Raw genomic sequence first — 26,647 nt, 5'->3', positions numbered from 1 at the left:
AAGAATCGTGATTTTATTTTTTAAACATCGCCATGTTATATAAAGGGATGTCCAAACGTTAACCACTTTTTAGTGGTTAACTATAGGACTATATTAGATAGTTCAGAACTTTAACGAGAATGTGATTTACAAAAACTGGAAAGTCGTTAGATTGTCTATTTATTTTTAAGTCACTTTCTGCTTTCTTTTACCTTCAATATTTTTCTTCATCCCTTTTTTTACTTTCGGGGTCCCAATGTGCTTTTTGTTTTATTCATCTTAAAATTAAATCTAGCGTTGACAGAACAGCTCGTTATGAACCTTGTGAGCACACAGCCCTGTGGTCTAACAAAATCTAAAAGTCCTTATGTTGGCATAGTGTGCAGATGCTAAATTTGCGTGTGAAGAAAGCTTGTTATTTGGCGTGTTACTTTGGAGCAAAAAGATAGTATAGTGAAAATAAAGTATTCAAAAAATGCTTTCTGTGCTGAGACAACTACACGAATAAATGTGACTCGACATGATGAATAAGATGGGCGGCTATAAATATTACTGTTATGATTTGTATTATTATATTCAATCATTCAATCGTGAATCATTGGGTGGCTCCCAAGGGAGAGGTGTTTGCACGTCATCTATTTCCATTATTTTTAATCAGAGTTTAAATCACTTCTAAAATGGGGAATTATCTTTAAAAAAACTAACCTGATTATTTGTTCTTATCTAAAAGTACAACGCATGCAAAAGCGCATTCCAGGCTGTGTGAATCCAGGTGCCAATACCAGCAGCGAGACAGAATATTGTGCTTTCATTTATCCATCCCTCCATTTTCTGCACCACTTAGTCTCAGTAGGGTTGCAGGGGCTTTCATTATAGCTCTTATTGTTACACTCCATGTACATTCAATATAAATTTGCATGTTATTCTCTTTGAATTAAAACATGTTTAGAAGGTCTTAAAACATATTTTTCTTAGTTAAACGTAAAGGAAATGTTTTTTTTAAATGCTAAATAAGTCTAAAAAATGTTTTATTAATAGAATCAATAAAATGAAGAAGGTGATTTTATTCCAAAAAAAAAATCGAATTGTAATATTTCTGCCATATTGCCCACCCCTACCACCTTTGCATGTGGCTTATAGTGTTAATGACCAGTTTGCAAACAGATGTTCTCTGTATTATGTTATTTAACTCTCAATTTTTAATATTTCATATACCTACATCAAAACAGAGGCCACTAATTGAGGTAATACTGTATTGTAATATTTGATTCACGTAAATATATGTTGTGTTTTGCCGTTTTAGGATGCTGACAAAGCTGAAAGGAACCCTGAATATAGGATAAACTAATGTTTGATTTTTTTTTTTCTTGGCTTAAACGTGCTGTATTTTTATTTTTTTACTCATCACATGTTTAACAAGCATTGCATTTTTGACACACCCCTCTTGTTTTATTTAGATTATCTGCTATGAGTTTTTTCTTAAACTTCAGATAAGAATTGTTGGAATTATTTCATTCTTGTGTTTTTGTGTGTGCATGGCAACCTCCTTTCAGAAAGCAGCAGGAAGTCTGATACACCGCTGAGCAATCATGACCCTCGCAGTGCTGTCCAGCTTCGCACAGCACTGAAACGGCTCAAGGAAATCATGGATGGAAAGAGTCAGGTATTTTCCGAAGTCTGTTTAATACATACAGTGTACAGGTAACGCCTGACTTAGAACTGGAATCGGTTCCATTATAATGGCGCCATGTGGTGCAGAGACGTTATGTACTTACTGTACTGAGTGTATTGGTAGAACGCTGACTGACAAAATTATTGTGTACATTGCCAGGCTGATACTCATCGCGGTGCCTGAAAATTAATAATAAAAGAAAGCCTTTTCTTAAAAGGTTATCGGCTGGTAAAAAAAATAAGCATCCGCTAGGAAAAAAAAAATCTGCTGGCCGTGGTCGTAGTTGGAGCTGTACTTAAATTGTGTGTCACATATACATATTTTTCAGGCGATTGACATCCAATTTTTGTTTGTTGTTATTGAACACATGAAACATGCACAACATTCATGTTAAAGGCTGAAAAGGGGCAATTTTTTTAGAATTAAGAACATCAAGGTAACAACATTGTACCAACATAAACAATAATTAATTTAAAGGGAAAAAAAGAGTGAGCTATGGTTCTTTATTTAAATTAGCCATAAAGAATAAAGTGTTCTAAGAGTGCAGCCACACAATTGTACTGTATAGTGACTTGTTTACCTGACTGCCCATTTTTGCACATCTGGTTAGCTGCTCCTCTTACACTCTTTGCACTACTGTATAATACTGTACATAGCTATAATTATTTAGTATATTATTAGTACTTCAATACTCCAGGTTAGCTAAAATCGGGGTAATGTGATCAAACTTGTTTTAGTTAAAAGCCCTGCTTGCATCACACGTGGAGCGGCCGAAACAACAGCGAGTGACCCTTAAGTCGCTATTCCTGATAGCATAGCCGTATCATTTCTTCCTTATTATGCAAACTTGTCTCAAAATACAGTAGAAAGGGCTCTCAATTATTATATACAAGGGTTATATTCATGGCATCAAGGTGTCCCAAGACTCTAATAACCTTTTAAGTGTGGATGCAAAATGTTGGCGCTCTATGAGGAAGTCCGAAGTCTCGTACCAACCACACAAAGAATTAGATTTAGATCTGGGAGAGATAATGGTGTATAGAGGATATACAAATGAGTGACCCACCACATCAAATTCACGAAACGAGTGGTGCCATCTCCACCCGTTCCGTTTCGTTTTACTTTAATTACAAAACCCCACCTTCGCTTGTACAGTGGAACCTTGGTTTTCGAACGCCTCTCAGTTCGAACAAATCGGTTCTTGACCAAAAAATTTCGAGAAATTCTTGCTTCGCTTTTCGTTCAAAAAATCGGAGTTCGAACGCCGGTACGCTAGGGTGCAATGCTGAGCGGCGTACGGGTGTAGATCGTGTAGATTGTCCCCACCCCTCGTGAAGAACTGTTATGACGTGCGCGCGCACTTCTTTTCACTTTTAATATCGGTGAACGGAGTGTTTTAGCCCCTAATGCCTCCGAAGAAGATGCAAGCAGCAAAGTTGCTACAGGTGAAAAAACAAGAGTAGTGCATACAACTAATGCATTTAAGAAAGAAATAATGGCAAAATGAAGAAGGTGTGCGAGTTTCCCTTCTTTCGAGGGAATAGAGCATGGCTTCTGCAGACCACCACAAAGGTAAGAAATCCTATTCATAATTCTTTTCTTTATCCTCTAACCGCTCACCACTTTTTGTGGAGACCCGGGTGCTAAATGACGTGTAAACGACCTAATTTTTTTTTTTTTACGTTCATGTTAACGCGAACGTACGATTAGCCTGGGTCAGCTTCATGTTTACGTTCATGGTAAACATTCGGGGTGTTGGAACGGATTAAAACGATTTTATTTCATTTCATTTTACATTACTTTTAATGGGAAAAACGATTTCGGTGATCGAACAAATCGGTTTTCGAACAGGGTTCTGGAACGGATTATGGTCGAGAATTGAGGTTCGACTGTATTTGTTTTTGTCATATACTAACAAGGTATTCTAAAGACGGTGCAGTCATACAGTTAAAGAAAGTACAAGTTAAGTTATTTTTCTTAGGTTTTTAATAATTTAATGTGTGTCTTATTTTCACATGTCATACAATTGTTATCAATTCTGGCTTGTGTGTTTAAATCATATTGAGTTTTATATAAGTCTGGGGATATTTTGATATTGAGTGCATACTAACTCAACCATTATTTCTGCCTTTCATTTTAGTCTCTGTCAATTCTGACCAAGATGTATTCACCTCTTTATGATGTAGCTATCTGACGAGGCATTAAAAATAAGGGTATTAAATCTATATTGGTTTCATGAAGGATTTTTCTTTGAACAGAACTGTTTTGGTAAACTAGGTTATCTGGGTGTATCAATAAGTGATCAGATTGGGGTTAAGGTTTTTACCTGCTTTTCAGGAAGCGGGATGGTTAGTTTATTTCAACGTTTTAAATCACTCAAAATATTTTCCAGAAATGAACAGGTACGTTTGATGCAAATCAGGTGTAAACAGATGTTTTATTTAGAAAATTCTGATTAACGTGTAGTATTCCATAAAGGTGCTTTTATTAAATAATTATTACCTAGCCTGATAATTGGTAATTGCTTGGAGTGATGCCTTGGTTTTGAAAAATGTATTGGTAATAAAGCAGGTTACGTTTTTTTTTCTTTGTGTGTGTTTAGAGAGCAAGTAACCTTTGTTGATAACACTTGATTCTGCTGTATTGTTGTAGCAAGTGGGAAAAGTTGTGAAAATGTCTGGTTCCTCTTTGTCGAGGAAACCTTTGTGATGTAATCCCAACTGCAGTTCTTCATTTGGGGGATTGTTAGGTGTCATGTTTCATTTATGAAGTGCTTCAGTCGGGTATCATTTTGATTGTGTTTAGATTAAAGATATCTTATGTTGCAAATACAGTTCATTTGAACTGTTCTGTTAAATGTCCGTGGATGGAGTTTCCCTGTCTTAACATTGAGATGGTGGTAGTACTTAATTTTTCCAATTGCAAAACCAGCAGTAATTCCTGGTTGATCCCCAAGTACCCTCCCTGTACTCTATACAGTGTGTAGCTGCTGCTTGGTGGTGCAACTTCTGATTAGCCTGCCATCAAAGCTTGAAAATATGTGAATTAAAAACTCAACAGTCACCAGTTTGTTTCCCCTGAAGTTTATTTGTAGTCCCTGTCACATCCTCCAATATTTTCCTGCCAAGTGGTCCTCAACCCTCCTTGGTTTTTGAGTTTTTCCTTGCACTCTTGTTGGTTTCAGATCAGGGGATGGTGTAATAATAGTCTGAAATAATAGTCTGTGCAATAACCTGTGCAGCCCTTTGAGACTCTTTGTAATTAAGGGCTATACAAATACAAATGACTTGACTATACAAACCAGCTGCTTTCTTGGGGTTAAAATTTAACAGTACATGTCTTTCTTCATTCTCTTGAAGTATTAGTGTGTAGCTGCTGCTTGGTGGTGCGACTTTTGATTAGCCAGCCATCAAAGCTTGAAAAGATGTGAATTAAAAACTCAGCCTCAATAGTCACCAGTTTGTTTCCCCTGAAGTTTGTTATTTGTAGTCCCTGCCACATCCTCCAGTATTTTCCTGCAAAGTGGTCCTCAATCCTCCTTGTATAGGCTCCCTTGGCAACCTTAATGCCTTTTTAGGTCATTTGGTATTTGAGGGGAGTACAAATTTTGCTAGTCAAGCTTCATTTTTTTTTGTAAAGACCTTACAGTTTTTATAGAAGAAAGTACAGTGTCAGTGTGAGCCTGTAGGTCATGGTTGTCAGACACATCGCAGCAAGTTCTCTGAAAGCAATCCTGCAGCTGAAAAAAGCACCCTTAATGTATAGACAGTTGGGTAGGGTTACTTTAACTTGATTACTTCCAATTACTTTTGGATTACTCCAATACCAAATATGCTAATAAAAGACAAAAGAAACTAAACATGAATAAAATTACAAAATTTTGTGCAGGCTTGGGGAGTAACGGAATACATGGAACGGCAAAAATGATGTTGGCAAGCTGTTTGGATTTATTTTCATTTTGTTTCTGTCGCATTTGATGTTAGTTTTGCCGGGGATCAAAGAGATCAAAGCCAGGAGAGAAAGCTTACCACGTGTTGTGAGTTATAATTTTATTCATATTTAGTTTCTTTTGTCTTTTATTAGCATATTTGGTATTGGAGTAATCAAGTTAAAGTAACCCTACCCAACCCTGTGTATAGTTAAGTGTTTCTTGCTCAGGCTTTGTTTTCCTCCAGAGAGGATTTAACTGGGGGTCAGCAAAAATCAGCTACATACATTGCCCAGTCATTTATTTCACCTGGTTTCACAGTTTCGAATGAATTCACGCAGTACAGTTTTTAGGCTTACCTGTTTAAAGTCATCGGCGAAATGGGTGAAATATCAAATAGTTTGCATGTCCTGAATTTCTGCGCATTAAACCCAACCTTGACAATGTGTTTTCTCATCGTTGTCACCTTCCAGGACAGCGATCTTAAGCAGTACTGGATGCCGGACAGCCAATGTAAAGAGTGCTATGATTGTAACGAGAAGTTTACCACATTCCGTCGGCGGCACCACTGCCGACTCTGCGGGCAGATTTTTTGCAGCCGCTGCTGCAACCAGGAGATCCCAGGAAAGTTCATGGGTTACACAGGTAAGCTGCATGGCCTAGGAAGGAGGACAAATGTTTATACTCAAACATTACATCATTTTCCTAACATACCATTTCCTAGGGGACTTACGAGCCTGTACGTACTGCCGTAAAATAGCGCTCAACTACGCCTACTCTGCAGAGTCAGGCTCCATCGCAGAAGACTTGAACGTCTTGTCTGACTCGTCCTGCTCAATGTCTGCGTTGGAACCCAGCGAGCCGAGGACTCCCGTGGGGGGACGTAAGGCAGGCAGAAACATCTTTCTGGAGGAAGACCTCACATGGCAGAGGTAAAACCAATATAAAGGCCTTTCTGGTATTTTTTTTTCTCTGTATTGACATGTATTTTTGTTCTGGGTTCGTACAGGTGCTTGAAATCCTAAAAAAAATGCTTGTTTTTTAATGTTGAATTTTAGGTGCAGTACATGTCGTTGCTACAAGATTTGAATCCTTTAATAAAATACTACAGGGGTATACAAGTCAAATCGATGGAAAAAAAATGTCTTGAGACCAATTAAATGTTATTTTATTTTTATTTTTGGGGAGGGGGACGCATATAGTGCAGTGTTTATCAATAATGGACAGTTATTATAGGCCATGCAAAAAAATAAGGTAGCATTTCCCAACAGAAAATTGTAATGGCAAGAATTTCCTGGAACTAAAAATGTAAGCAACATACTACTGTCGTTTTTACCCAACACCTATATCGGGAGAGAATTGTCTCAAAAGTTTTACACATGTATTGTTTGGATCCACAAATATATGCGCTATTTACTCAAGATCTTAAATACACGTGTCTTGATAAATGCACATGCAAGATTAAAAATTGCTTATGTAAATCGCAGATGTATTTTATCTGCAAAATACATGATTCACACATGACTTTTTCTTTTAAGAGGACTGGAAGAATTGAACAATTGACTTCAAAAGTCCCTAATGAGTGTGGTAATTTTCCCATGAAAAAAGGTTTACGAACCCTATTTGTTAATACATCATGGAAGTTCATTGTGCTGTATTAGATGAATATGTTTTTTTTATACATATAATCTCTTTTTAATATCCATCCATCCATCCATTATCTGCAGGGTCGCGGGGGGGTGCTGGAGCCCATCCCAGCTATCTCCGGGCAGTGGGCAGGGGGACACAGGGACAGACGATTCGCTCGCTCATTCACACCTAAGGACAATTTGGACCGGTCGATTAACCTGACATGCATGTTTTTGGAATGTGGGAGGAAACTGGAGTGCCTGGAGGAAACCCACGCAAGCACAGGGAGAACATGCAAACTCCACGCAGGAGGTTCGATCTCATGACCTCAGAACTGTGCCGCACAGGCGCTAACCACTGTGCCGCCGTGTTGCCCCTTCTTAATATCATTATAAACTATCTTAGGTCACTGCTTTATAAGTTTACAACCTTTTCTACTCTAATGTGGTGCTGGGAACAACGTACTGCATGGTTAGGTTATGTAAATTAGGCATATGCAGAATTTTGCAAATATTTTGGAGGAATATGACGAAAATGTGCTTTTTTGGTTTTGGCCCCAAAAAGTAAAACTGAAAAAAGGCTACAGAACGATAGACATGTTGACAAGGTTATATCATAAGTGACTAGCGCCTTGAGGAACTGGATTTCAAGCGAGAGGAGTTTGTGCTAAATGCTGCTTCTTATTATTCATTTAGCACACGGAAAAGAAGGAAATGTGCAACGTCTTCAAAACAGGAATGATGTCAAGTTTTTACTAACAACACATTTCCTCCGAAGAGGCCTGTCCCTCTGCTCTTTGTTTTTGGTAGCCAGATACGCCATATACAGTATTTTAAAACAAAATTCAACAAAACCGCTGTCCAGACAAAAACTAATTCTTCAGCTCATTTTATTTTACTATTTGACATTCAATGGTTTGACAAAATTTATGAAACATTAATTATACCTGAGCCTGTGTCCTAAAACAACAAAAATACAACTTAAAATAGTCATATTTGTCCTAAAAAAAAATTCAAAACAAGATGCAAGCAAACGAAAAGCATATTGTCGTAACTACTTTCAGCGCAGACTGCACTCAGCGAGAGAGTGCAAGATGTGCATGCGCCGTGTGCAGAGATTTGCTAACCCCCTACCTTCACCCAATGAAATGGCTCTGGTTTTCTGATGGTTTTGGGTGTTTGCAGTTTTTTCTGTGGGTTTTATCATAAAGTATCTTAACAGTAAGCATGCATAGTTTAATGAGCTTCCATTTAAAGGGTTTCTTGGCACCCACTGCCAAAACTGGGTTTGTTGGTTTTGACACTCTAACTGTAAACTGTATTTGAGACTATGCCCTATATATACTGGACTGAACCTCAAATCAGTGTTGCTTCGGCTTTGCATGTACTAACATTGGCATCTATTCATTCTACTTTGGAAAATCACAGAGAAGATGTCAGTAGTCGCATTTTATTTGGAGCCAAATGTATGAATGAAAGGAGCCATGCTACAGAGCTAAGTTACTGAAAGTTCCACTGAAATTGATGAATACAACCAAAATCCAAAGGTTGATTGGTGGCTTTAAGCTCAAGGTCCTTGCTCCTGACTGACTTGAGTTTACTTATAAAAAGAAGGAAATTGCCTGCATGTGCACTTTTCATCACATTATTAACTGCCAGAGATATCTTCAATTTCAAAAACATTTTCCTAAACTTTACATTTACTTAAAATGCTAGTATTAAGTTTTTGATGGGTCTTGCAGTTCCCTTTTTCTTCTTTTTGGCAATCTTCCTCAAAATGTTTCTCTATCCCTATCTCTGTTTCTCTCCCTGTATGTCTCTTCTTGCCTAGAAAAACCCCCATTGGGATGAGAAAAACGTGAGTGTCTGTTTTCTTCTTTTCATTTCAGCCGTGGGCTTTGTTTGAGTAGAATTCTTACTAATAAACATTCTTATATCCATGTAGCACTTGGCTTAAACTGAAATCAAACAAAACAAAACCAAGTCATAATTGTGTGTTTTTTTCCATTTGTGTATAATAGCATGATCCATCAAGAACCCCAGAAGCACGTTCTTCCTTCTAGATTGTCCACGCTGCAAGAAGATATGATTAAATCTCCCACCAGAAAGAGGTGAGCGATCTGCTTGCTTCTAAGTAGACATTATTCAAAAAAGAGAATTAAACGAAAGCAATGCAGCTTTCAATTTCTTTTTTCATTTACACTTATTTTCAGTAGTTTGTCGCGCCTGTATGTTTGTACGCATGACTGACAGTGTCGGGGTATGCTTTTCATGAAATAAGGGACAGTGTCTTGGGGGATCTCCTCCCAGATTTGGATGAGGGCGTCACAGAGCTCTTTGACAGTCAAGGGAGTATCCTAATGGTGCCAGATGGACCTAAACATAACGTCCAAGACGTGTTTTATTTGGTTCAGGTCAGATGAAGATGGTCGGCTTGTCACTTATATAAATTCCTTTATCCTCCTGGAACTGCCTGCATACTCTACCAACATGAGGTCAGACATCGTCAGTGACCAGGAGGAACCCAGGTCCCTTTGCACAGGTGACAAAGGGTCCAAGAATTTAATCCTGATAACCTAATAGTAGTCAGGGTGTCATTATCTTAACTGCTCAATTTTCCAGGACTTTGCAAACCTTGCAGTGGCACTTATTTATGTGCTATCCTGGAGGGGTTGGATGACCCGTGCAACCTCTGTAAGGTCCAGGTACCACACCATGTTATCAACAGAGATGTTGATCAAAGCTAAATGAATATCAGGAATAATGATTAGCACCCCTGTTTGGTAATTAACTGACCAGATCATTATCAACTCATGGGTTGCCATGCTGTGATTAAAACGTGTTCCTTTAGTATTTTAAGCAGTGTATTTTGGAGTCCTGAACAAATCATCGATAATTTAGATAAAGTATGTTTTTGCTTGATTAATAGGCAATTATGAGTAGAAAAGAGATAATTGGAACATGGTTTAGTTTGTTGCTAGCCATTGGTTTTTTTTTCTTCTTGTTATTATTATTTTATTTTATTTTTGTAGTTCTATCAATTTAGCTTGCAATACGTTTTTTGTCCTGTTAAAGTTTGGTTCATGGTTAACAAACCCCTCAACCACCTGGATGGTTGGGAAACCACTTCCTTTGTTGTGTCTTTTGCAAGTACAGCCTGGCTGCCCCCAACCCTCTCCAGACCGTTATTTTATTGGGGCTTTGGGGGTGTTTGGGTCGTCCTCCTGGTTTATCGGCTTGGTAAGACCCTTGCAACCCCCCCTGCATTAAATTGCGAAATGGTTTTGGCCGTTAAGTTCATTTTCGCCATCGCGCATTGTTTACAGTACACCTTACAGTTTACTGTGATATTTAATTTCCAGGTATGGGTCCTGCAAAAATAAGTTAAAAAGAGGGCCAGGGCTCCCTTCACAATTGAAAAGCAAAATATCATCGGCAAATATAAAAATAGGATTAGAGTTGTCGATTTGGCAAGAGATTTGGTCGATTAAAGATGGGTTTGCCTGTTGGGAAAAACTGCAGGCTTTTATCACAAAAGGACATGCTGATAAACCCAGAAGTGGACGGGCAATTAAAATGTTTGAGGAAAACTGTTTCATTATTCAACATCACTGCTGGAACCCGTTAATACATATTTAGAGGTACAACTGTCATTAAAAGTACACAAATAAATACTGTTTCCCAAAAAAGCCACCAAGATATTGTACTAATTTAGTGTGAATTGTTTTGTCGAACCTCTATCAGGTCTGCGAGCGTCTCTAACCTGTCTTTGGACCGCTCTGGATCTATGGTGCCATCATATGACAGCTCAGTTAGCCCGCCCACCACACGCGCCTTATCAGGCGCCAAGAGTGTCACTAAGCTGGACCACAGCGAAGAGGAGAGGAAAAACATTCTGGTAGCTTACTTCTCCTTACAGTTGCACGGTTTGGTTGCCGATGTCACATAGGCGCTTGCTTTATCCACAGGATTCATCGCAACTAAAGGACCTGTGGAAAAAAATCTGCCACAACAATACAGGGATGGAGTTCCAGGACCATAGGTATTGGCTGAGGACTTACCCCAACTGCATTGTGGGAAAAGAGCTAGTGAACTGGCTGTTGAGGACTGGCACCATCGCCAACAGGTATTGAGTCAATTGAAACATCAAGTAATACAACCTTTTAAGTTATAAGTCACTTTCTTTGTTGAAATATTGAACAGACTAACATACGGGTGCTTCAAATCCTTGCTTGAATTTTAATTTTGTTTTTTCAAGGATTGTAAGGTGCTTGAAATTTGGGTGAAGTGCTTTCAAATGCTTGAATTTTTTGCCATGTTTCACAAAACTGCTTAAAAATTACACTGATGCTCTCCGATGGATTCATTTTGCCATTGCACATCTTCCCCTCGTGATTTATAACTGCTTAGTTTGAATGGCATTGTCCTATAAGGCATCATCGTCTCCTATGGGTGGCGCCCAAGAGGACAGGTGCATGCTACACCTAAACAAGGCACTATGAAATGTGTATTAGTGCAGGGATCACGCTTTAATTATGGGCATTATGGGCCATGCAAAAAATTAAAGGAGTGTTTCCCAGTGTTAAATTTCAATGGGAAGAACTTCCTGTAACTGAAAATGTAAGCTACATATTACCGTCATTTTACCTGACAACTATAAGGGGAGAGATTCGTCTTGAAAATATTCACACCTATATTTTTCAGAGCCACAAATATATTCGCGATTTACTCAAGGTCTAAATATCACATGGCCAGAAAAATGCGCACTCAAGATTAAAAATTGCATATGTAAAACATATACTTGTGTTGCAAAATACATGATTCACATCAGATTTCTTCTTGTATTGGTACTGAAGAAATTGAAAAATTGGCTTTGAAAGTCCTTAAAAATGCTTGAATTTGGCCATGAGGGTGTCTGAACTGTGTGTCTAGATGATCAATGTTAACAAATAGGAGCACGCATTCTCAAACACGGTCATGTCAAATGTCACGTAAAGTGGCACACAAGCAAAAAGTTGCATTCATATACTTTGGTATATGAATTATTATAATGTTTAAATTTGATCTGTGCTCTTGGCTAAGGGTATAAAGCAGTTTTGCTCTAGAGGTATTAAAGCATTAACATCTTTATTATGTTTAGAATTTGATATTCTAAAAACGTGTTCGAATATAACATATTTTATCCTATACATGCAGAGACAAATGTACTGAGATATGTAATGTATATTGATCCTATTTTGCACTTGATGTGTTTTGTCATGGCATACCAAAATGTTCCATGTTTTTAATCCTCTAGGGCACAGGCAATTGCCATTGGCCAGGCCTTCGTTGATGGCCGCTGGCTGGACTGCATCACGCACAACGACCAGCTTTTCAGAGACGAGTATGCTCTTTATCGCCCCCTACAGGTGTGTAAAACTCTCTTCTGCTTCTTTTTCTTTAGAACTTTCAAGTCATACTCATGATAACTATCTTACCCCTAGAGCACAGAGTTCTCAGAAACACCATCTCCAGACAGCGACAGCATTAACTCGGTGGAGGGGCATTCCGAGCCTTCCTGGTTTAAAGACATCAAGTTTGATGACAGTGACATGGAACAGCTTATAGATGAGTCAGACTGCAACATGTCAAGTGTGTGCAACCTGTTCCTCGGGATATGCCGTAAATTATTTGTGTGTCCACTTTAATTTCGATGATTGTGTTTTTTTGTCCAGGCTCAGCCAACCTCAGTAAGAGAACATCCGTCAGTAGCTCCCAGTCTGTGGTGGACAGTGACTCTGCTGCCTCTATTAGCCTCAATATGGAGCACAACAATGTCAACTTCCACATTAAAAAACAGTCCAAATATCCACATGTGCCTCCCACTTCTGAACACAAAGGTGGGACTTGGATTCAATATCTTTAAGGCCATCTTTTTTTCATTAAAGATCTGATAATCTATCTATCTATCTATCTACCTTGGTCATATCCCTCAAGAGGGGTGACCAACAGCAAGACAAACATACAAAAACAAAGGAAATAAAAACACACACACACAAACATTTTTGGACCTTGGTCAACCCAAATGCCCAAACAAGTTAGGCACCTTGGCACCTAAGTTAGTCATGTTTTTGTCCCTCCAGATGAAACGGGACACCAGAAAGCGGCCATGTCACTCGGGTCAGGGTGACACAACACACTCTTGTTCAACAGCAGGGCCCGACAGCTTTCACTGGTTTACCCCTGCCGCATCATACGGGTGCCCAGCCCATCCTTTAGAACGCGTCCACAATCCCACTATCCTTTCACAACACCTCTCCACTCCTTCCTATCACCAACAAGAGCTTTAGCTTCCATTATATTTAGACCTCTTTCCTGCAGTGCACTGATAACACTATCCATCCAGGTCAATCGCGGCCTTCCTCTTCGTCTCCTTCCATTGACTTCAGCTCTGTAGATCCTCTTCAACATTCGCTCCTCATCCATCCTCTCCATGTGTCCAAACCAACCGAGTACTCTCTAATCCACACGCTTGCCGCTCTGATAATACCCCTATAAATCGTAAGAGGAGAACATATCCAAGACTTTCCTAACAACCTTATTTAGCCTCTCTTCAATCTCATAAAGTCTGCCTCTGAACTTCGGAAAAGGCCAAAATAAACATGGGCAAAGTCTGAACTGTGGGAAGATTAGGATCTATCTTGATGCCATTTTTGGTCCAATAGCAGGGTACATATATAGAGCTTTAGGACCAACATTTCTCCTGGTTGTAAATGACAACAACTAAAAGCTGGCCTTTTTTCCAACAAAATCTTCACTGACATCAAACTGCACATGTACTGTATTCCTCTTTTGACACTCAAGTTCTTTATCCATTAAAGTTAATTAGAAAAATTAAAATAAACCCTCTGCGGATAAGTTAAACTTTCATTTCAAAGTCACGCTCATAAGATTTAGACTGGGCCTTCATAACACACAGGCGCCTCTAGTGTTGTTTACAGCCAATCCAAGTGATGCTAATCAAAACACTTAATTAAATTACAGAGCAAGAAAACACCAGACCCCATTATAGATTTTAATCATATTAATTCAGACCAGTTTTCTCTATATTAATTTTCACTGTTGATATTTTATATCTCTTACAGACTGTCGGTAACCTGTTAGCAATCAGAATCATTCATAGTCTGCTTCGTGTTCTTTCCCATCTTAAGCAAAGTTTTTTTTAGTGTTTCGTATTTCCAAGTTTTCTCCTCGCTTAAATATATTTTGTAAAAGCTCAAATGTGACAAACATGGTTTAAAAGAGATTGCCTAATGTCCACCCACATACAGCCATATTTTTGGACTTCAGAAGTTAAGTTTTTTTCCCAGTAGACGTACCAAGGCTTCAGTTGTCTGGGATAGCCCTAGAAGTCTGACCTTCCTGAGGCCTGCACATTTTAAATATACTTACTTTTTTTTAAACATGGCTGTCTGAGTAATCCATGCATGATTTTTGTTCACATTTCTTAAAATATATTCTAATTCTCAGCTGAATTTCTGATGTCAGAAGATGGAGAAGAAAGTATTGTAATCAGTGATGCCTTCATCAAAGGTAAAATCCTTCAGCACACACTATTTTTAAACCAAGCCGGAAAACTACCTGAGCCACACATTTTCTGTTTGTTTTCTGTAGAATCCTTGTTCAACCGGCGTGTGGAAGAAAAAGCTAAAGAGATGTTGTTCACGCCATTGGGTTGGCACCACAGCTCCCTGGACCAGCTCAGAGAGGAGAATGGAGAGAAAAAGGCCATGGAGAGGCTGCTGTGAGTGGAGAAATACACATAGATGTATATCACTTATAAACAGTGCTGGGCGCGTTACTGAGTAAAAGTCATGAGTTACAGTTACTGGTTACTTCATTTAAAAGTAATACAGTTACCCTCCAGATTCCTGACACCAAGAAGTAGCCCGTTAATCTGAAATTAATCTAGTCACAAATTACCTTTTATGCTCAGCTAAAAGCCGAGCCCATTAAACTGCTTTGAAATCGCCACATACTAAAAGAAATAGAAGAAAACGTATACACCAACTTGTGGAAGCAGTAAACCCTTTACATTTCTTGGCTTGTTCAATTTTGAGAGACACTCCATATCCGTTTTGTTTCCCTGGGATTCAAACCACTCCAAGATCTCTATTTCAATCTGTGCTACTGTGTAGAGAAAATTGCTTTAAATTATAATTATTTGGTTCAGAATCTAATTCAGGAGTTACCAATTTGGGCAGTAGGTGGTGTTCACGATTTCCCACTCAAATGAGTTACCTAAATAGCCTCTTTTCTTTCAAATGTCCAAGCCGTTTCTATTTTTTTCCAGGCTTCATGTATTGTGAGACAAATTTTATAAACAAAGTGACCAAAATTTAGCACACTTGTACAGAACATTCTGTGTTTATGTTTGCCCATTGATTGAGTTGATTTGTCGTTCCTGTATGAGCCGTGTCAGCCTCCTTTTGCGCAGCTGGGCGTTTGCTCCTGTTGACACTCAACCAAAAATGTGCACACAAACTGACTCCCTGATTTTAGTATTTTATATTATAGTTTTATATTCAGCTTAGATGTGAGTATATATATGTTAGGAAGAATATCTACACAACAACTAACAACAGTAGCTGAGAGACGAGCACTGAAAAAGCTGAGGTCAATCATGGACAATCCATCGCATCCACTACACAGCATTATCTCCAGACAGAAGAGCAGTTTCAGCGACAGACTGCTGTCACTGTCTTGTACTACGGACAGACTGAAGAGATCTTTTCTTCCTCATGCCATGAGGCTCTTTAACTCCACCCGGCAGAGTAAAGGCCCACATTAAACCACACCACCTACATTGGATATTACCGAATCTTACTGCAATATGTATTCTGTGTAGCACTATTTAGTTACTCTATATAACACGCTACAGTGGGCATTTGCACGTCACACTGGGTATTTGTATATTGTATTCTTTTGGCTTTATTATTGTACTGTTCTCAGCTCAGGGATGCTGCTGGAAATGTGAATTTCCCTTCGGGGATGAATAAAGTATCTATCTATCTATCTATCTACAAGGGACCACCACAACTTTATTCAGTTGTACTTTGTAGGTAAAAATGAACTTCTACCATACCGTTAGATCTATGTGACAACGTAAGTGAAGCCATAGTACTCAACCATTAGAGGACACTGTAATTAATATGTATTTAAAGTAGTGGAGTAATATAGTACTAACCCAGTAGTACTGACTGTGCTTCTCTGGTCAAATAATGAAGACGATTGGTTCATGAACAGCAAGTCTTAGCGTGCAAACGGTGACATTTGAAGCCCCGATAAGCAGGTATACCCACGTGAATGAAACTGGAAATGATACCCTAGGTTTAGTGTAGTTTGGAAAAAAAATGCTTTTGCATATCTATGTACCCCAGCTTTAGCAATACCATGTGAAGGAGTTTATTTTTTTATTTTTTTCAACAGTAGGTGAAAGCAAAAAAAAGGAAGCCACCTGAGTCCATTTAATAAAGGTTTTTGTTATTTACAGTTTTATATAAAGATGAGGGAGCACTTTATTTTACCTCCTTATTTCACATTGCGTAAGTAAATACAAAGTACAAAGTAACACAGAATAATTCATATCGTCTTGGGATCAAGAGATCGCAGGTTCGATTCCCGGCTCCTCCGTGCTATATGTCGAAGTGTCCTTGGAAAAGACACTGAATCCCTAATGCCCCCAATAAGCAGGTCGGCGCCTTGCATGGCTGCATGGCCGCTATTGGTGTGTGAGTGTGTGTGTGAATGGGTAAGTGTGAAGCACATTGTAAAGTGCTTTGGGAGGTCTTCATTGACTTGAAAAGCGCTATATAAATGCAGACCATTTACCATATCAAAACACTCATTCCATCCATTATCTGCACCGCTTATCCTCAGTAGGGTCGCGGGGGTGCTGGAGCTTATCCCAGCTATCTTCGAGCAGTGGGCAGGGGACACCCTCAACTGGCAAAGAGACAGACAACTCACTCGCTCATTCACACCTAGGGACAATTTGGACGGGCCAATTAACCTGACATGCATGTTTTTGGAATGTGGGAGGAAAGTGGAGTGTCCGGAGGAAACCCACGCAAGCACGGGGAGAACATGCAAACTCCAGACAGAAAGAGATTATCCCATGACCCCAGAACTGTGCCGCACACGCGCTAACCACTGCGCTGCCGTGCTGCCTTATCAAAGCACTCCTTAAAGATATATTTTTTTGTATTCAGAGCATGACTTACACCCCAGCATATTATTGCATGTACCAAGAATGTTTTATATTTTCCCGGCCACATGATGGCGTAGTCGGGGAAATGAATCATCTTCACCTGAAAATATTCTATGAGACAGTTGTGGCAAGCGCCCTCTTCTATGCGACAGCGTGTTGGGGAGGCAGCGTCAAGAAGAAGGATGCCTCTCGTCTCAATAAACTGGCTAGGAAAGCGAGCTCTGTTGTGGGCAAAGAGCTGGACAGCCTAACAACAGTAGTTGAGAGACGGGCACTGGAAAAGCTGCGGTCAATCATGGACAATCCATCGCATCCACTACACAGCATTATCTCCAGACAGAAGAGCAGTTTCAGCGACAGACTGCTGTCACTGTCTTGTACTGCGGACAGACTGAAGAGATCATTTCTTCCTCATGCCATGAGGCTCTTTAACTCTACCCGGCAGAGTAAAAGCCCACATTAAACCACACCACCTACATTGTATAATACCGAATTTTATTGCAATATGTATTCTGTGTAGCACTATTTAGATATTCTATATAACACGCTACAGTGGGCATTTGCACGTCACACTGGGTATTTGTATATTGTATTCTTTTTGCTTTATTATTGTATTGTTCTCAGCTCAGGGATGCTGCTGGAAATGTGAATTTCCCTCCGGGGATGAATAAAGTATCTATCTATCTATCTATCTATCTATCTATCTATCTTGAAGCCACTTCGTGTGTGTTTGCCATCACTATTAACGGCAGTAGAGGTACAAAATTGTATTTAAAACGCGTTTAATACTCATGACCAAAAAATGTAATAACGTTCCAGGAACGCCTTCCTTTGTAACGTGCCGGTCTCATCACTGCTTATGAAGATTTATCAAATATTACGCACTGTTATTTTGACACAAGAATCCATTCACTTCTTTCTCAGATCTGCCAATCACAGTCACATGATGTCACTCCTGCAGCAGCTCCTCTACAGCGAGTCACTTTCGCTGTCCTGGCGGGACATCATCGTGCCTGTCGTCCGCCAAGTGGTCCAGACAGTGCGCCCCGATGTCCGCAACTGCGACGACGACATGGACATCAGGCAGTTGGTCCATATTAAGAAGGTGAAGGAAGATTTCTGCACACTGTATATTTGTACACGTGTTCATGGATTGAACCTAACTTGTGCTTGTGTTAAGATTCCCGGAGGGAGAAAATTTGATACTACTGTTGTAAATGGCTTTGTTTGCACCAAAAATATCGCCCACAAAAAGGTAGGTTCAATTTGAGTATCGCCACATCTTTTGAATGCTCTTATGATTGTTTGATGTTAACCCAAAGCAGAGCCAAATTTTGGAATGTGGGACGACGGATAACATGAGCTTAAACGGTCATAACATTTTAGAAGAGTAAATATTAGGAGGTGAAAAAACAAGTGTGTTCTGCTCGGGTAGGAAGAGAACATATTGTTAAGACATTAAGCAAACAAATTCATTACTGTACAGTGTGCACTATTTTTAAACACAGGACTGTCACAGAAGTGCCCCATTAGTTCATAAATTCACCCATCTGGTACATCACCAAAGGGTCAGCAACAAGCGGGTCTGGAGCCTTATGTGGCTATTTGGCGCTCCCTATTCGCTTCCTCAGACTTTTTCTAAAATGTTTGATAATAGAAAATTATATGGTTTCTGTAGAAAGACAAACATGATGTTGTGGATTAACTGCAAGTCAGCTTGAAGGGAAAACATCTGGATGTTATGAAACAATGTTGATACAGGAAATACCAAGGGTTGACTGAGCTAAGTCGAGGCAGGAGAAAACACTGTTGATTCCAAGAAAGAATACTATCGGTTAGAGAAAAACATTACGTAACCACGAGGACACAGTATAAAAAAGCTGACCGTCTCCCAGACGGACTTTGAACGTGGATGAATGTATGGATGAAATAAACAACATTCCCTTTCCGTCATATGTTGGCTCAGTTTATGTTTTTGGGCGGCGCCCAACAACGTCCTCTCCGAAATAAGTGGGTCCCCGTCGGGGAATTGAACCCCGGTCTCCTGTGTGACAGGCGGGGATACTCACCACTAAATAGTGGATTGTGTCATAACATCCAGATGTTTTCCATCAAGCTGACTTGCAGTTAATCCAAAACAATGACACAAACATTCTTAAGGTCTACCAATGAATATGGATATAGTATATATATATATACATGCCTATTCCTCGGTTAGTGGGGACCAAAGCCCCCCACGAAACGTGAAAATCCACAAAGTAGCATTGCACCTTTTATAAAAACCAACTAAGGGTCAAAGTTACAGTACCTCAAGATGACTTTATCGACTGAGAGTATATGACTTACAAAATACCTACCATCTACAAATACAAACACAGAATGAATGGTCTTTATTGTCATGATAAAAAGTACAACTAAATTAGAGGGCTTTTCCTTTCAGTAAGGGAAAGCCATTTAGAGGGTGGCTGGTTAGCTGCATGCTAACATTGGGTCTCTTCTGAATGAACCAGGTCTCCACAAATATTAAAATACAACTGTGACAAATGTAGAGGTTGCCCATGAGTTGTAGCTCCTGGTCATCCGTTCATGAGTAATGGATCTGGCCTTTGTGAGATGCAGGCTCGGCAAGGGTGGCTTAAGAGAATAGTTAGCCTAGCCATAGCAGTAGGTTCCATAATGACTCTTCGAACATTTGGGGTTGCCAACTAGTTATCTTAAACCAATGTCACTGGATGACCCGAACCCTTAGAAATCTGTCATTTTGGCACTATTTTTGGTTGTAGACGTTTTTCAGTACTGTCAGTATGTGCTTTCTGTCACCTGTCTTTTAAAATTATTCCTCTTGGTTTAGATGAATTGCTACATCAAAAACCCCAAAATCCTGCTCCTGAAGTGCTCCATCGAGTATCTTTATAGAGAAGAAACCAAGTTTACCTGCATTGAGCCAATTGTACTCCAGGTTAATATTTGTTTACTGTCACTTTTTACTGCAAGCATACTGGATCGCTTCAGCTGTTTCTTGATTTCAGGAGAAAGAGTTTTTAAAGAACTATGTTCAGCGCATTGTGGACGTCCGGCCAAACCTGGTGCTCGTGGAGAAGACTGTGTCTCGTATTGCTCAGGATATGCTGTTAGAGCAAGGAATCACCTTGGTGATTAACGTCAAACCGGTAAGTTACACATCACACCAGTAAGGTCCTCTTGTCATCTCTGCAATGGTCAATAATATTTATTATTAAAGTTTCCAAAAATGTATTATGTTGACAATGGTGTCATCTGCAGCTAACTTTAGCTTTCTCTTATTGGCCATCTTCTCCCTGCATGCTGGCGTGTCGGCTCCTCCCATGGGCGTGCCAAGGCAGTTGTTTCATACCAGAGATTGTTTTTGCTTATTTTATGTTTTATATTAGATTTTCAAAGCATTAGAACCTATTGGAAAAATCTGCAAAATAGTTGGGGTATATTTGGACAATAGTTAAACACTGCAACAAGCAATTTTCTACTCTTCAAAAACATTTACTCCAACTTACGCAAGAATACTGATAAAGGAGTCAGTAAAGGCGGCAGTTTGTGTTACAGGCTCAGCAGCACACATTAAAAAAACGATATTTTTTTTCCAGTTCTGGTGGTGACATCATGGTTACATCTCGAGTGGAGACTTACCCTTGTAGCTGAGCACATGTACAGGGTTCGTACAGGTGCTTGAAATCCTTAAAACGGCTTTATTTTAATATTGGGTTTTCAAGGATTAAAAAGTGCTTACATTTTGGGTGAAGTACTTTTAAATGCTGTAAATTGTTGCCATGTTTCACAAACAGTCTGCTTAAAAATACACCAAAACTGCATTGCAATTCTTCCCTCGTGATTAACGGCAGCTGGCATTAGTTTGTATGGCATTGTCCAATGAAGTGTTATTGTCCCCTACGGGTGTCTCCCAATAGGACAGGCGCATGCTACACCCAAACAGGGCACTATGAAATGTGTTATAGTGCAACGATAAAGCATGGACATTTATTCATAAAAAATGCAGGTTTCAATGTACTTTTTTTCCAATATAGCAAGTGTTGGACCGAGTTAGCAGAATGACTCAAGGAGACTTGGTGATGTCGATGGATCAGCTCCTTACAAAGCCTCGATTGGGCACCTGCCACAAATTCTTCATGCAGCCTTTCACCTTGCCAAACGGTTGGTGTTTATTTTTGCTCTTTTGGCTCATTCAACTCAGGTAAAACATTTTCCTTTTTCGTTTGCACGCAGACGAAGTCAAGACGCTGATGTTCTTCGAAGGTTGTGCAACCCATCTGGGCTGCTCTATTAAGCTCCGTGGTGCCTCGGAGTACGAACTAGCCCGTGTGAAGGAGATCATTATGATGATGGTGTGTGTGGCCTATCATTCACAATTAGAGATCTCCTTTCTCATGGATGAGTTTGCAATGCCGCCCAGTTTGGCCCCAAGCACCTCGTTCCCCTGCCTTTTAGATGGCATGTCCCCCAAGGATGATGCCCATGGAGAACACACTGACGAGGAAAGCCATGATAGGACTGTGAGAACATCCGAGGAGTATTATCCAACATCCGGACATCTGGAGAACGACGCATGTCTTCACAGAATGGAAATCAGTCAGGACCACCCTAAGTCCACCTCTTCTTCTACCCAAAGTGAAGAAGCTGGAATTAAAGAGACTTCTTCCCCATTTTCCGGACCTCTTGCTCCTCCTTTGTCGCCGCCATTCCTTATGGAAGAAGATCAGCAGCCGACAACTGACTCATTGGGTAGGACCTATGATGATGAGACATTTGAGCAAGGCGAGAAGGAAAAAGGGGATTTAGAAAACACAGAGGATAAAGGATCAGGAATGTCGACACCCAGGTTGTTTCAAGACCCTTTGCAGGACGACACGGGCTTGTTTGTGGCGGAACAGGTGACATCAACCGACGACCGGCTGAAGTCCATCTCTGCTATCTTCAAGCAGGAGTTGAAGGACATCATCTTGTGTATCTCACCCTTCATTACTTTTCGAGAACCATTCCTTCTTACCACTCCTGGCATGCACTGCCCTACAAGGGATTACTTCCCTGAAAAGGTACCTTGATTTTGCACTTTAAAAAAAAAGTTTTACGCCATGACAGAAAGTTTTTACGTTTTGCTGTTGTTGTTTTTTATTATTAAAACATTATGAGGGTTTTAGGTGAGGTTCAGAGCAAAATGATAATTTTAAATTCTTGATAATGTTTATTTTTGGCCATTTACTTCCAACCCTCTCAACATGGAATGGATTATTAAGATTCCTACCCATCAATGGTAGCCCTGTAAAATGTATCATTCAAGTCTATAGCACTCAATAATTATTTTGAGTATTGGTCATCATTACTACTGCGTCAAAACGTTTTGGGTGTGTGTTTTCATGACATCTATCTGTACTTTGCAGTTATTATTTTCTACCAAAATTAGAAAGAAATACTTAAAGAGGGTGATAAGTTTTACCTGCCATATAAAACAAGTTTGCTTATTATCTAAAGAAGCATTTAGTGAATAATTCTTTAGTTTTAGAATTTTTTTTTCCTGACAAAACTACAAGAATAATACCCCCAAATAATAATGTATATGCTGTTTTTGTTGCACAATAAGATGCTGCTGTCTCTTGGCCAGGCACATCAATTAAAAACATTTTTTGTCTTATATTTTCCATACATAAGGCGCACCAGACTAAAAGGCATTAGAGTGGGAACGTCAACAAAACAGTCAGATAGTTCAGTCAAACTCATTAACCCCTTAACATTCTGACGGCTCACAAAGAAGCAAATACGTGTCTCCGACACGTACGGACACGATATCTGTACAATGTCACCAATCACTCAAATGCGTCATTCGGCTCATCATTAGGAAGGTTAAACTCTTGGGATTCAAGAAATGCCAACCATTTATCAGTTTCTATTTTCTTTTTCCCTGGTAACTGTGTGGACAGCAAAGTAAGAATTTCATTGTGCAGGGAAACGGGGTTCTTTACTGTGCATATGACAATAAAATAAAAATAGACTCATCACAGAAACATCCAGATCAGTCTGAAACAAGATACTGGAACAATATAAAGCCGGGGTAGCTCACCAAAGTCTTCTTGCAGCCATCACATTCAATAATAATACACAACCATGGTCCTCTTACATCCATGAGTTTAGTAAATCTAACCGTGTAAAATATTTACACAATTACACAAAAAAAGCGATAATGCTGACAAATAGAAGAAACAAATCATCCGAGAAGCATCTGCATCGATGGACGTTGCTTGTTCCTAGCTGTCGGTTTAGCCCCATAATTCCTGTTCACAAATACAGACTACAGTAGTAAAAAATGTTTTATACAGGCCATAGAGAAACTTAACTTGTAATTCACATATTTTTCGGCCAATTGCTTTGTTTTACCCCGCTTTAGCCTATGCAACCCTGTAAATGCTGAAAAGGACCCCCCTCCTTTACCTCCAAATAACTTTAGCCAAGAATGACCGATTCCAATGATGATTGACACATTGGTTAGGAAATGAAACGTCGGTATATATATCTCAGCATACACCGCGGACGACTTCGCCTAGGGGGTAAAATATGGTCGGCGGCTGCTTGCCTTAGTTGCGAGACCTTGCGACTCGATATTGATCCACATATAAGGCGCATTGTAGTATAAGGCGCATGGTCAGCTTTTGAAAAAAATAAAGGCTTTTAGTTGCGCCTTATAGTTGTGAAAGAGGTACTTTAAATGAGAAACAATATTGTATATTATAAGTACGTTCTCTTATTTTATTCGATAACCAACTTAAACATATGGTAAAATATGAAATATTAGCAAAATTATGTGACATTGTTTAAAAAAAATGTGAATTTCATTGTTATGTACAAGTCATGCGATTTAGCAGTAGAAATACCTGTTTGAATGACCAATACTGTATCAACAATGTCATTGACGGCCATTTGCAAGTGTTTTGTTAGTTTCCATTGCTATGCAGATGACACTCCATTGTACCTGCCAATAGAGGAAATTGCTCCGTTATGTTTTGGAAATCTGACCGCCTGCCTCACTGAGATAATAAGAAGGATGTCGCTCAATATCATGCGTCTTAACCTCGAAAACACTGAAATGTTAATTATTGGTCTCTGTTGTGACATGTTATTGAAATCTTCTCTGAACTTTGACAAATGTAAAATCCCCCATAGAATAGAAGAATAGAATAGAATATACCTTTATTGTCATTGTTACAACATGGGTTTAATATATTGTGACAACGAAATTGGACGTGGCACTCCAGTTCCACATTTTACAGTGAGGTTAAAGAAAACAAAGATAAAGGAACAAAGAAGATGTTTGTATTGTCCTTGTTGCAGGCTTTGTTTTCCTCCGGAAGGGGGTGTATGAGGTGGTGAGGGACAGACAGAGATGGCCGGATCCAACTAGATGTTTGATATTACTGTACACACCGTCCAGTGTTTTTCCCCCTGGTTGTTCAGTCCATGTGTTGAATGAATTAGGGAAGTACAGTCCTTAAGCATGCCTGGTTGAAGTCACAGGCGACGATAAAAGCTCTGTCGGGGTGTGCAAGCTGCTGTTTATTGATAGCAGCAGGCAGGATATTTAGCGCTATGCTAACGTTAGCATCCGGTGGAGCGTTAGCATCCGGTGGAATGTAAACAGCAACCACAATGACCACAGTTAGCTCTCTCGGTAGATAGAAGGGTCTACACGATACTGCTAGAAACTCTATATCGAGTGAGCAGTGTGTGTCAATGATTCGGCTGTTATTGCAGCGCACAGTCCCCCACCTCTGTTTTTACCTTGTGACCTTATGACTCGGTCATAATTTTAAGTGTCATATTTGACCCTAATCTGTCCTTTCACTTTCACGTTAATTATAACTAGAATAGCTATTTTCCATCTTTGCAACATTGCTCAGGTTTGACCTATGTTGTCCCAGTCTGATGCTGAGACTATAATTCATGCAAAAATTTGTAGCTGGTACAAAATTATGCAGCAGGGCTTTTAACTAGGACATGAAAGTTTGATCTTATTGCCCTTATTATCATTATTTAGTTATATACTGGGTTGGCAGTGAATTAATTTAAAAGCCTTTTCTGATCCATGACCCTAAACCCAATCAAGAGCCAAGAGAATGAATTAAAAACAGTGGCTTACATGGTAGATAGATAGATAGATAGATACTTTGTTCATCCCCGAAGGGAAATTCACATTTCCAGCAGCATCCCTGAGCTGAGAACAATCGAGAACAATCGAAAATAACACGGGAGCTGCTGGAGTGGCTGCCATTCGTGACGGCGCCGGAAGAAAAGATTCAATTTGAATCATGTACAAACAAACAAACAATTGAATCATGTACAAACAAACAAACAAACAAAATATTTATGTTTCAATAAGTGGAGTGTTGATAAAATGGGGGGAAAATAATTTCTGATACTGATATAACCAGGTAAAACAAATTTTAAGTTACCTGTCCAAATGAATGTTGTGCCATCTCACCTTTCCAACACTCTCTCCTGCAGTTGACTTGCTGCTGCTCGTTCCTGAAACTAATACTTACCTCTTTGTGTATTGCCTGCATATGGCGACACCTTTAGTCTCATTGGAGCCCCTCCGCTGGTCTTGCTCCTGCTGTAGTCTCTGAATCATAGTATCCAGAGGACTGGGGTAACACCTGTTTCAATTTTTCTCCTGTGTCTTCCACACTGTAGGTTTACCTGTCACCTCTCCTCAACAAGGATTTCAAAGAACTGGACGGGCGCCGGAAACGGCAGCTCCTTAAAGATCCAGTATCTTCCCTGCTGGTTGGCAATCTGACCAATGGCGCTGCTCCCTCAAAGCCTGTCGAGATCCTCCCGTGCCACGGCCTCACTAACACCCGAATCGTTGAGCAACTGAGCAGCAGCCAGGACCTCGCCAATATGCTGGCAGAGTATAGAGCAAAGGGTGGGCGAATTCGCCAAAAGGAAGCCAGCGACCCCTTTAGTGCTGGCAGTGTGCTCGGTCTGGTCAACGGCCATCACAGGACTGAGGAGACTCCTTCACCAGCCATCAAATGCCCAGTGAAGGCTGACAGTGAAGACGATAAACCAAGCAAGCAGAATGAGATGAGTTTAGCTCCTAAGGTAATGGTCTGCGTTTTATGTTTTATGTTATCTTGTCTAACTTTTGA

The 26,647-nt window shown here is 39.7% G+C and overlaps 1 protein-coding gene across 1 annotated transcript in view; it reads left to right on the top strand.

Annotated features, from left to right (window-relative positions):
• The window catches only part of pikfyve (phosphoinositide kinase, FYVE finger containing), a 60,151-nt gene that overhangs the window by 9,035 nt on the left and 24,469 nt on the right, over positions 1-26,647 (top strand). The window contains exons 3-21 of the mRNA XM_088352873.1: positions 1,533-1,642; positions 6,053-6,224; positions 6,304-6,511; positions 9,039-9,065; positions 9,229-9,318; positions 10,952-11,105; positions 11,176-11,333; positions 12,504-12,615; positions 12,691-12,838; positions 12,922-13,086; positions 14,717-14,779; positions 14,861-14,990; positions 18,381-18,561; positions 18,637-18,711; positions 20,308-20,415; positions 20,486-20,626; positions 21,515-21,641; positions 21,714-22,540; positions 26,187-26,600. Of these exons, the coding sequence (XP_088208999.1) occupies positions 1,533-1,642; positions 6,053-6,224; positions 6,304-6,511; positions 9,039-9,065; positions 9,229-9,318; positions 10,952-11,105; positions 11,176-11,333; positions 12,504-12,615; positions 12,691-12,838; positions 12,922-13,086; positions 14,717-14,779; positions 14,861-14,990; positions 18,381-18,561; positions 18,637-18,711; positions 20,308-20,415; positions 20,486-20,626; positions 21,515-21,641; positions 21,714-22,540; positions 26,187-26,600 (3,410 nt within the window). The remainder of the gene's footprint in view (positions 1-1,532; positions 1,643-6,052; positions 6,225-6,303; positions 6,512-9,038; positions 9,066-9,228; positions 9,319-10,951; positions 11,106-11,175; positions 11,334-12,503; positions 12,616-12,690; positions 12,839-12,921; positions 13,087-14,716; positions 14,780-14,860; positions 14,991-18,380; positions 18,562-18,636; positions 18,712-20,307; positions 20,416-20,485; positions 20,627-21,514; positions 21,642-21,713; positions 22,541-26,186; positions 26,601-26,647) is intronic.

This window comes from Urocampus carinirostris, chromosome 14 (assembly GCF_059441175.1).
Source record: "Urocampus carinirostris isolate Australia breed hairy pipefish chromosome 14, RoL_Ucar_1.0, whole genome shotgun sequence".
Classification (NCBI taxonomy): domain Eukaryota; kingdom Metazoa; phylum Chordata; class Actinopteri; order Syngnathiformes; family Syngnathidae; genus Urocampus; species Urocampus carinirostris.
This window is presented reverse-complemented; position numbering and strand designations above follow the sequence as displayed.